General features: G+C 39.4%; 1 protein-coding gene across 2 annotated transcripts in view; it reads left to right on the forward strand.

The window, feature by feature from the left end:
* FBXL20 (F-box and leucine rich repeat protein 20) overlaps nucleotides 1–12,627 on the forward strand; it is a 102,379-nt gene that overhangs the window by 70,234 nt on the left and 19,518 nt on the right. For both annotated transcript variants that reach the window (XM_032428425.1, XM_032428426.1), the window contains exons 6-7: nucleotides 428–496; nucleotides 10,430–10,525. In XM_032428425.1, coding sequence (XP_032284316.1) covers nucleotides 428–496; nucleotides 10,430–10,525 — 165 coding nt within the window. The remainder of the gene's footprint in view (nucleotides 1–427; nucleotides 497–10,429; nucleotides 10,526–12,627) is intronic.

Here is a 12,627-nt window from a genome sequence, read left to right on the forward strand (position 1 = left end):
TCTTTTGGAGCCTTGAGTAAGTTCGGGTAATTGTAACCTTGGTTGGCACAAAGATCAATGTTTAAAAGTTCATGGTTGGGGTGCCTGGGTGGCTCAGTAGGTTGAGCGTCTGCCTTCAGCTCAGGTCGTGATCCCAGGGTCCTGGGATCGAGTCCTGCATCGGGCTCTCTGCTCGGTGGGGAGCCTGCTTCTCCCTCTCCCTCTGCCTTCTGCTCCCCTCCTTGTGCTCATTCACTCTCTGTCAAATAAATAAATAAAATCTTAAAAAAAAAATTCGTGGTTGAAAATGAATTTATTTGTAAATGTGAGCTTGTTTTGTACAAACATCCAATATTACCAATAATAATATCTTTTATTTTTTTTTTGTAATGCCTAGAATTGTGCCCATTTCTTTTCAAACCTTTAACTTTGTTTCTTTCCTGTGAAGGACCTTTGCACAAAATTGTAGGAACATTGAAGTACTGAATCTAAACGGATGTACAAAGACAACAGATGCGTAAGTATTTTATGTATTAGAAGGGTAAGTCATAGCCCCTTGTGTCCTGCCTATACTAGCTTTAAATGTGGGTTATTAAATATATTTAGCGAATTTCATTGTAGTCTTACAGAGGAAAGATATTTTATTTTATTTTATTTTAAGATTTTATTTATTTATTTGACAGAGAGAGACACAGAGAGAGAGGGAACACAAGAAGGGGGAGTGGGAGAGGGAGAAGCAGGCTTCCCGCCGAGCAGGGAGTCCGATGCGGGGCTCGATCCCAGGACCCTGGGATCACGACCCGAGCCGAAGGCAGACACCCAATGACTGAGCCACCCAGGCGCCCCAGGAAAGATATTTTAAAAGGAGAAAACAACATTAAAATAGAAATGGCATAAGAAACTTATTTTGGAATCTGGCCCAAATTCTATCTTGATATTTAAAGTGAAACTTAAGGGACACCTGGGTGGCTCAGTCAGTTAAGTGGCTGCCTTCCGCTCAGGTCATGATCCCAGGGTCCTGGGATCGAGTCCCTCATCGGGCTTCCTGCTCAGCAGGGAGCCTGCTTCTCCCTCTGTCTGCCACTCCCCCTGCTTGTGCTCTCTCTCTCTCTAATAAATAAATAAAATCTTTAAAAAAAAATAAAGTGAAACTTAAAAATTATAGACCATGGGTATGCAGTAGGGTTATTAATAATATAAATTACTAGGACTACTTATATTTCAAGAAGATACTAGTAGCTTTCATTCAAAAGACATGGTAAATAGGGCCTCCTGGGTGGCTCAGTCATTTGGGCATCAACTTTGCCTCTGGTCTGATCTCAGGGTCCTGGGATCCAGGCGCCACCCCCCACCCCGAGTCGTTGGGCTCTGTGCTCGGTGGGGAGTCTGCTTGTCCCTCTGCCCCTCCTCCCCGACCGTGCTCTCTCTCTCTCTCTCTCTCTCTCTGTCTCAAATAAATAAATAAAATCTTTAAAAAAACCCACAGTAAACAGATAATTCTATAAAATCTTAAACACATAACTGAGCAACTTGTAATAATATTGAGAGCGTTTATTAAATGACCCTTTAAATGTACTGTGTCTGTCAGTTACAGTATAAATGAAATAAAGCACTCCTTCATCCTTGGGAGCTTACTATCACAGACATAATAGACACGGAAGGTAGACATAAAAAACAGCACGCCCCCCAAAAATTAGTTCCAGGGTATCTATTGGTAATAATTAATAATATGTATCAAATAACATTTACAATCACATAGGGAAATTGTTGCCTGTTGTGAGGTGAAGTGAAGCCAATGAGGAAGCATGTTTATACAGGGTGGGGCCAGGATTATTCAGTGAATGTTCCTGTTCAAAAAGGCCTCATGAAGGAGGTGGGATCTTTAGAATTGTTTTAATGAAGGAAAGTGAAATACACTCCAGACACAGGGTACAGTTTATTTCATTCCTTTCTTTGAGGTCACAATATTGTTCACTTTTAATATAAGACAGTGTCTGAAAAACAAGAACTACAGTTATTAATTCTACTATGGTAGAATTACAAGAATATTTGTAGTAATAAACAAGTATTATTTCTGTGGATTGATTTGACCCTTTAACATGAGAAATAAATATAATCCCTCCCCTAACCATGACTTTATACCAGTAGCCTACATTTACTTTAGATAAGTAACCTGTTTATTTTTTTCTTTTGAATACTTAATGTTACAGAGATTAAGAATTTTACCAATTTGGGATCTAGAAGAGTGACATACAATTTACACTTTTTTCTAGGAATCTATCCTACATACCAAAGATAAACTGACAAAAATAGAGTAAAATTTATGTACAAGGCTATTCATTTTTACTGTTTGTAATAACAAATACTGCCATATTTTTAATAGCAAAAGACGGGAAACAATCCAAATGTCATTCCGTAGAGGACTGTTAAATAAATGGAATGAGGAAATATATAGTATTCTGGAGTGACCTCCAGGACATACAGTTAAGAAAGCAAACTGCAGTGTGGTGGGGGGGATGGGGTGACTGGGTGATGGACACTGAGGAGGGTATGTGTTCTGGTAAGCGCTGTGAATTGTGCAAGACTGTTGAATCTCAGATCTGTACCTCTGAAACAAATAATGCAATATATGTTAAGAAAGAAAAAAAGAAGAAGAATGTAGCAGGAGGGGAAGAATGAAGGGGGGGAAATCGGAGGGGGAGAAGAACCATGAGAGACGATGGACTCTGAAAAACAAACTGAGGGTTCTAGAGGGGAGGGGGTTGGGTGGATGGGTTAGCCTGGTGATGGGTATTGAGGAGGGCACGTTCTGCATGGAGCACTGGGTGTTATGCACAAACAATGAATCATGGAACACTATATCTAAAACTAATGATGTAATGTATGGGGATTAACATAACAATAAAAAAAAATTAAAAAAAGAAAGCAAACTGCAAAAAAGTTTGTATAAGATACTTTTTTGTAGGGATTCCAGGGTGGCTCAGTAGGTTAAGTATCTGCCTTCGGCTCAGGTCATGATCCCAGGGTCCTGGGATCGAGTTCCGTATCAGGCTCCCTGCTAGGCGGGGAGTCTGCTTCTCCTTTTCCCTCTGCTCCCTCCCGACTTGTGCACTTTCTCTCTCTGTCTCAGATAAGTAAATAAAATCTTTTTTTTTTTTTAAGATTTTATTTATTTGGCAGAGAGATAACGAGAGAACACAAGCAGGGGGAGTGGGAGAGGGACAAGCAGGCTTCCCACCAAGCAGAGAGCCCGATGTGGGGCTCAATCCCAGGAACCTGAGATCATGACCTGAGTCGAAGGCAGACACTTAACAACTGAGCCACCCAGGTGCCCCTGTAAATAAAATCTTAAAAAAAAAAAAAAAGATACTTTTTGTAGGGCCCTTTTAACATAAGCATGTTAACTTTATCACTCCTATAAAAAAAAAAAAAATCTTAAAATTATCAAATAACCACTGGTTAGTTCAGATTTTTGCCTGTTCTAGTGACTTTAGAAACATAATATTTTAGGGGCGCCTGGGAGGCTCAGTTGGTTAAGCATCTACCTTCGGCTCAGGTCATGATCCCAGGGTCCTGGGATCGAGTCCCGCATTGGGCTCTCTGCTTGGCAGGGAGCCTGCTTCTACCTCTGCTTGTGCATTCTCTCTCTCTCTCTTTTCTCGGACAAATAAATAAATAAAATCTTAAAAAACAACAACAACATAGTATTTTAAGCACAATATCAAAGAAAAAAGACACAAACTTTAAAAAAGCAAAGATGGAGGGGTGCCTGGGCGGCTCAGTTGGTTGGGCGACTGCCTTCAGCCCAGTTCGTGATCCTGGAGTCCTGGGATCGGGCCCCGCATCGGGCTCCCGGCTCAGCGGGGAGCCTGCTTCTCCCTCTGACCCTCTCCCCTCTCATGCTCTCTCTCTCTCTCTCAAATAAATAAATAAAATCTTTAAAAAAATAAAAAATAAAAACAAAAAAGCGAAGATGGAGACTTCTGCTTCTGCCATGACAGTAACTGCCCTCCTGCCATCAACAACTATAAAACTATACAAAACATAGCAAAGAACCAGTTTGAGATGTTGGACAATATGCAGCACAGGACGGAGAAACAAATCAGGTGAACCCTATGACTACCCTGGCTTTCTGCGTGGTGGTATTTTCCAGATGATGGTATAAGGAGAAGGAACTCTAGCAGAGAACAAAGTTCTGGCTGATTTGAAGAGTAAGAGATCAGAGCTCAGGGAGACGAAAGTGGAATTTTTGTCTCGAGATGGCGGATCTACTCAAAAAGAGCTATAGAAATCTACATCGATTTGGCTGAATAGTAAAGTGTAAATGCACATATTGAGACCTTACAAAGCCAGGCAAAGAGCATCTAATAAGGAAAGAACAATTACTGGGAAACTGTAAACTGAAAAATTGCCAGAGCTTAAATAAGGCTGAGAAAAGTTCTGACTACCTCAAATGGAGAATACCTCGGGGCATTTAATAACAGACTTCAGAAAGGTCACATCTTGGTAGTAAAGCTAGACTAGACCTGTCGCAGTAAAGGTTAAAAGAAGAAAATTTAGAATCAAATTGATCCATAACTATTTTAGCTATCTGCTAAGTTGAAATTCAACGTTCTTTTTATTTTTTATTTTTTTTAAGATTTTGTTTATTTATTTGACAGAGACACAGCAAGAGAGGGAACGCAAGCAGGGGGAGTGGGAGAGGGAGAAGTAGGCTTCCCACGGAGCAGGGGCTCGATCCCAGGACCCTGGGATCACGACCTGAGCCGAAGGCAAACGCTTAACAACTGAGCCACCCACGCGCCACCTCAACATACTTTTTAAAGGTGACAAAACCTAGACACTCAGCATACAGAATTTCCAGCATTCGGTGAAAATTACAAGACATGCAAAAAAGCATGAAATGATACCAGATTAGAAACAGACCCAGAAATGATAGAGATTAAAATGGACCAATAAAAAGTTTAAAAAAAAAAACAAGTACAAACATGCTCAAGAATTTACAAGAAAACTTAAAGATAATATGGATGTGGAAGTAAAAGGATGAGAAAGGCTATACTATCACAATCACTAATCACAGGAAACTTGGAGTGGTTATTAATATGAGATGATGTAAACTTCAGGAAAAAGTGTAGATGGTAGATAATAAATAGTAAAGATAAATCAAGTAGACCAAACACCGGTAAAGCTCTAGAAGACTTGAGCAACACTGTCAATGAACGTGTCCTAATATCATCCTTCAGAATAACATGGGTGAAAAAATAGATTACAAAGAAAACTAAAATATATGTTTTGCTGTGTGATAATGAAAACACAACATTTGAAACTTGTGGACTGTACCAAAGGCAATACTTTAGAGAAAAATGTAGTTTCAAATGCTTATGTTAGAAAAGAAAGGTTTAAAATCAAGGATCTAGGGGCACCTGACTAGCTCAGTCCGTAGAGCATGTGACTCTTGACCTCCCAGTGGTGAGTTCGAGTCCCATGTTGGGCGTGGAGATTACTTAAAAAAAAAAAGATTAGGTTGAATATCAATAAAATAGGAAACAGAAAAACAGTAATGAAACCAAAAGCTGGTTTTTTGGGGGAAAAAATCAAAATTGACAAGCCCAGACTAAGAAAATAAAAGACATAAATTACCAAAAGCAGGAATGAAGAAGAAGACTAAATACTTTACCCAAAAGATAGAGATTAAAGGGATTATCAGGGAATATCATAAATGACTTTATTTTTATTTTTTTAAAGATTTTATTTATTTGACAGAGAGAGAGATAGCTAGAGACAGAACACAAGCAGGGGGAGAGGGAGAAGCAGGCTTCCCGCCAAGCAGGGAGCCCGATGTGGGGCTCAATCCCAGGACCCTGGGATCATAACCTGAGCCGAAGGCAGACACTTAACAATTGAGCCACCCAGGCGCCCCCATAAATGACTTTATGCTAACAAATTAGACAGTCTAGATGAAATGGACAAAGTCTAATTCAAATAACCAAATTAGACTTAAAAAAAAAAAAAAAGGCAATCTGAATAGATCTGTAACAAGTAAGTTCAGTGAATAATTCAAAAGCATCCCATAAAGAAAACCCCAGGCCCAGATGAGTTCACTGGTGAATCCCATCAAATATTTAAAGAAGAGATAATACCAATCTTCAAACTGATTCATAAAATGTAGTATGTTATAACTCATTCTATGAGGCCAGTGTTTTTCTGCTACCAGAGACATCACAATAAAAGGTAATCTACTGATCGTGATCCCTCAGAAACAGAGCCACAAAAATACTTTGACAAAGTGTTAGCAAACTGAATCCAGCAACGTATGAAAGGATTTGGGATCATAACCAAGTGGGATTTATCCCAGAAATACAAGTATGGCTTAATATATGAAAATCAATTAATATAATATCTCATAATAATTAGTAGAATAAAGTAGAAGTCAGCAGACTTTCTGTATGGGGCCAGATTAAGTAAATATTTTTAGGGCTTCATTGGCCATACAGTTAGCTGTCACAACTCCTCAGCCCTGCCAGTGTTTTCCAAAGGCAGCCATAGCCTATACGTGAACAAATAGGCATAACTGTGCTCCAATAAAACTTTATTTCTGGGCAATGAGATTTGAATTTCATATGATTTTCACATGTTGCATGATGTATCTTTAAAAAAATTTTTTTTCGGGGCGCCTGGGTGGCTCAGTCGTTAAGCGTCTGCCTTCGGCTCAGGTCATGATCTTAGGGTCCTGGGATCGAGCCCCGCATCAGGCTCCCTGCTCAGCAGGAAACCTGCTTCTCCCTCTCCCACTCCCCTGCTTGTGTTCCCTCTCTTGCTGTGTCTCTCTCTGTCAAATAAATAAATAAAATCTTTAAAAAAAAAAAAAAAAAAAATTTTTTTTCAACCATTTAAAAACATCAAAATCATTCTTGACTTGTGAGCCATATAAAAATAGTCAGCTGGTGAGATTTATTGCCTCCTGGAATAAAGGACAAAAACCACATGATCATCTTATTGGGATTGGTGGCCTCTAAAATGGCCCCCAAGTAACCCCTGCCTCCTAGTACTCACACCCTTGTGTAATCTTTTCCCTTGAACGTGGACTGGACCTAGTGACTCATTTCTAACAATAGAATACTGCCAAAGAGATTGGATGTCACTTTGGAGATTAGGTTACCAAAAGACTGTGATTCTGTCTTGCTCTGCTTTCCCTCAGGGCTCCAGCTCTGGGGGGAGCAAGCTGTCCTATTGTGAGTAGCTCTGTGAAGGGGTCCATGTCACAAGGAACTGAGGTCTGGCCAACAGCCAGCAAGGACCTGAAACCTACCAAAAACCAAATGAGTGAGCTTGGAATTGGATCTTCTGAGGTCTGCCAACAGCCACCTAAATAAGTTTGGAAGGGAGTTTGCCCCCAGTTAACCTTTGAGGTGAATGCAACTGTGACCAGTACCTTGATTACAGCCTTGCGACGAATCCTGAGTCAGAGGCACCCTGCTAAAGCCACCTGGGCCTGTATTCCTGTCCCACAAAAACCTGTGTGATAGTAAATATTTGTTGTTTTAAGCTGCTTAGTTTTGGGGTAATTTGTTAAGTAACAGTAGATCATCAGTACATCATCCGATACAGAAAAAAACACATGACAAAATCCAGCACCCATTCATAATAAAAAAAAATTCTCAACAAACTAGAAATAGAAAGGAGTTCTCGCAATCTGATCAGAGGCATCTACGAAAAACCTACTGCTAACCTCATACTTATTGATGAAAGACTGAATCCTTTACCCTAAGATCAGGAGCAAGGTGAGGATGCTAAATGTCACCATTTCTACCAACATTCTGTTGGAGATTCTAGCCAAATGCAATAAGCAGGAAAAAAAAGGGGGGGGGGGCATACCGACAGGAAAGAAGTAAAACTGTCTATATTCTCAGATGACATAGTTGTAAAAGAAGTATCTGAAAACGACAAAACATTACTGAAAGAAATTAAAGACATGTATTAAGAGTATATAGAGAACTCTTGGGCGCCTGGGTGGCTCAGATGGTTGGGTGTCTGCCTTCGGCTCAGGTCATGATCCCGGGGTCCTGGGATCGAGTCCCGCATCGGGCTCCCTGCTCAGTGGGGAGCCTGGTTCTCCCTCTGCCTCTCTCTCTCTCTCTCTCTGTCTCTTATGAATAAATAAAATCTTTAAAAAAAAAGAGTATATAGAGAACTCTTATAATCAATAATAAGTCCAATTAAAAATTGGGCCAAACACTTAGATATTTCACCAGGGAAAGAGATGAATGGCTAATAAGTACAAGAAAGGGTATTCATTACAGAACTGCAGCATAAAATCACAGTAGGATTACAATCCATACCCACTAACATGGCTATAATCAAAAAGAGAGTGCCAAGTATTGGCAAGGATGTAGAGAAACTGAGACCTTCATGCATTGCTGTTGGAATGTGAAATAGTACAGCCACTTTGGAAAGCAGTTCAGTAGTTTCTTAAAAAGTCAAACATAAACATAGTGTAGGACCTAACAGTGCTAACCCTAGGCATCTATCCAGAAGAAATGGAAACATAGGTCCACACAAAGACCTAAGACACATATCAGCCAAATAGAATGTATGGCTCCTATTTGGATCCTATTTGAACAAATCAACTCGACAAAGGCATTTATAAGACAATTGAGGAAACTTGAACACAGACGGGTTATCAGATATTAAGGAATTAAAGTCCTTATCTATTAGAAATATGTGCTAAAATATTTATAGGTGAAATAATATGTCTGGGATTTGCTTTAAAATACTGGAACAAAAAAGAGGGAAATAGATGAAATAGAAATAATAGAAATTAACAAATGTCAGAGCTTAATGTTGGTACATGTGCATTCTCTATTATTCACTCTTGTATATATTTGAAATTTTCCATCGTAAGTTAAAAAAATTAAACTGAGAACATGATCACTGTGGAAAAAGAGCCTTTAGGGGCTCCTGGATGGCTCAGTCGGTTAAGCATCTGCCTTTGGCTCGGGTTGTGATCTCAGGGTTCTGGGATTGAGCCCCGCATCGGGCTCCCTGCTCAGCGTACAGTCTGCTTCTCCCTCTTGCTCTGCCTGTCCCCCCAACTTGTGCTCTCTCTGTCTGAAATCTTAAAAAAAAAAAAAAAAGCCTTTAAGAAATTCATAAAGGAGTACCTGGCTGGTCAGTTGGTGGAGCATGTGACTCTTGATCTGGGAATCATGAGTTTAAGCCCCATGTTGGGGGTAGAGATTACTTTTTTTAAAAAAGAAAAAAAACAAGGGCACATGAGAGGCTTAGTTGGCTTAGTTGGCCGACTCTTGATTTCAGCTCAAGTCATGATCTCAGGGTCCTGGGATAGAGCCCCATGTCGGGCTCGCACTTAGTGGAGTCTGCTTGAGGATTCTCTCTCTCCCTCTCCTTCTGCCCCTCTCCCTACACACGCTTGCTCGCTCTCTCAGAAATAAAATAAATAAATAAATATTTTATTTATTTATTTATTTATTTATTTTTAAGATTTTATTTATTTATTTGACAGAGAGAGACACAGTGAGAGAGGGAACACAAGCAGGGGGAGTGGGAGAGGGAGAAGCAGGCTTCCCGCTGAGCAGGGAGCCCGATGCGGGGGCTCGATCCCAGGACCCTGGGACCATGACCCGAGCCGAAGGCAGACGCCCAACGACTGAGCCACCCAGGTGCCCCAATAAATCTTTTTTTAAAAAGTCATAAGGACAAGTAGGTAGTAATATTCCATAACTTAGCTTGTTCAAGCCCGATACCGGTCTGTCCTCAGTACACCTTGCAAAAATCCACCCATTTCATTACTGCCATGCAAAAGGTTATCTTGAGCAGAGATTTAAATGAAAGAGCAGAGGGGCGCCTGGGTGGCTCAGTCGTTAAGTGTCTGCCTTTGGTTCAGGTCATGATCCCAGTGTCCTGGGATCGAGCCCCACATCGGGCTCCCTGCTCAGCAGGAAGCCCGCTTCTCCCTCTCCCACTCCCCCTGCTTGTGTTCCTACTCTCCCTGTCTCTCTGTCAAATAAATAAAATCTTTAAAAAAAACAATAAATAAATGAAAGCACAGAGACAGAGCTTTCAGTCTTCATGTTTCACCACTTGCTCCCAAGTTTTAAGCTAGCTTTCTGGTATTTCTGTATTTGCAAAAAGCATATAGGTCTCCTATGAGCACAGAGGTAGTTTGCTGTTAAACATTTCCAAATGAGAATGAAGCATCATCATCCCCTCGTGCTAATTCTCATACACAGCACAGCCTTTCTTCTTTGTGAATGGCACCTGCCTCTTCCTCAATGTGAAAGGTCCCAGGATTTATAACTGCTTTTATTTGGGGTATGGAAGTTTTACAGTTCATATGTATACACATGTGCTTAATGAGAATTGTGTATGATTTACTAAAGATGTGTTCCTGTGTGTTTATTCATTATTTTCTCCTTTTTCCGTTTTTCAGTACATGTACTAGCCTTAGCAAGTTCTGTTCCAAACTCAGGCACCTTGACTTGGCTTCCTGTACATCAATAACAAACATGTCTCTTAAAGCTCTGAGGTAAATGTCTTATAACAAGAGTATCCAATAATCAGAACAAATACTGATTTTTTTTTTATTTCAAATGACTGAAATAAAGTTGGAATTGAAGGAAACTGTGTTTTATGGATATGTACTAAAGTTCAGAATAGATCTTTTGTTTTATCACTTGCCCAAATTACAGAATACATTCAGGTGAAATGACTAGAGGTAATTAGGATTTCTGAATGGACTGGTATAGCGTATACACGAATGATTAGATTTCTATGAAGGCTTGGTTGCCCCCACTCCCCAGAACGCCACATATCATTATAGCTTAGTGATCAGAACAGCACTCTGGAATCAGGTGATTAACCAGGTACCTTGAACAAATATAACCCTTGTGAGCTTTTCCTTATCATCTCATAGTCCTGTTGTTAGAGTTAAACAGTATTATTGTTTGATAATATTAGGCCAAACCATACAAAGTTGCCAGTATTTGACAACTTTTGGCTTCATGTGGTTCAACCTAATATATATAAAGTGCTTAGGAGAGTTTCTGGCATATAGTAAGCACTCAGTAAGTTTTGTTTTAATATTAATGTATTTTTTTAAAGTACGTTACAGAAGGTGTACCTTAAATGGAGGGTGAAATGCCCATTCTCTTTGTATCTTTACTTTTTTATCAGTCTTTTACAGGTAATTATGGTCCCATGTATTGGTTATGCTCATAAATAATAAAAATTAAGCTATTAAAAGAAGAAATATAGATTTAGTTGAGTATAAGTAATCTAAAAAGGGCTTCTAGACCTTCCTTATGAATACTGAGTACATATGTTTCTAAGGCCATTTGCCGTGTGGGATAATAAATAGGATAATACAACAGCATTTATGGTTTATATATTTTCACATAAATGATTTCATTTATTTGAAAACCATGTGAGGCAGATAGGACAGACACTTATAGATAAGAAAATCTAAAACACTTTTGAATGCCAGGTACTGTGATTGAACCTCACTGAATAAGGTATTGTTGCTGCCCTTTAGCTGCTCAGAGTGTAGTGGGAGAAAAAAATAATAATAAACATGTTGTCATACTACAGTGTTATAAGAAGTGAGTGCTTCCATTTGGGAAGAACATAGGCTATGGCTGATCTTAGATTAAGAGAAGTTCAGGCAGGTTTCCTAAAGTGACTTGTCTGAAGTCACACTATTAATGTTGAAGAATGGACTTGAACCAGGATCCGCTGCCTTCATTTTATAAAACAATTAAAGCAATATTTTCCAAAGAATGTCATAGAGCTTGGGATTCCTGCATAGTTCAAATGTGAAATCAAAGATGATACTGATATTTGATAGAAAGCAGAAATCAAACACAGTATAGCCTAAATTTAGCCTATGGAGACCGTACTCTAGAGACTTCACAGATAAGGAAAATTTATAGATCCTTCGTAACTTTTTAAATAAGAATTTAAACGTCTTCATTATTACTTTGATAAGTAATGGAATTACTTGATAAAGAATCTGAATCTAAACTCTTCACAAATTACTCTGTTAACTTGAACAGGTCACTTAGTTCCCATTTCCTTTCCCGAGACCATTTAAACATGTGATAAGTGCATAAAGAATATATTTGAAAAGGATAAACCTCCCTAACAGTCTAATATATCTGAAAAACAATATTGTGCTTTGTGTCGAACCATGAGAGACTATGGACCCTGAGAAACAAACTGAGGGTTCTAGAGGGGAAGGGGGGTGGGAGGATGGGTTAGCCTGGTGATGGGTATTAAAGAGGGCACGTTCTGCATGGAGCACTGGGTGTTATACGCAAACAATGAATCATGGAACACTACATCAAAAACTAATGATGTGATGTATGGTGATTAACATAATAAAAAAAAAATTTTGTGCTTTGTGCTTGTTAGTTTAGCTGGATTTGAGATAGCCCTCCTAGTGATACAATCCCACCTGAACTCCACCAACATTGATAAATATGCATTGTTGTTGTGAGATTGCCTGTATTCTAAATCTGTGTTAAGTAAATGAGTATATCCTTGTGGGAAAGCATGGGGCTGTAGCCATTCCCTGACTAAACAGCCAGTAAAGTGAGACTTTGGTGCCTTTGGAAATGGATTTAGTCATAT

Source organism: Phoca vitulina, unplaced genomic scaffold (genome assembly GCF_004348235.1).
Source record: "Phoca vitulina isolate PV1807 unplaced genomic scaffold, GSC_HSeal_1.0 scaffold40, whole genome shotgun sequence".
NCBI classification, from domain to species: Eukaryota; Metazoa; Chordata; class Mammalia; order Carnivora; family Phocidae; genus Phoca; species Phoca vitulina.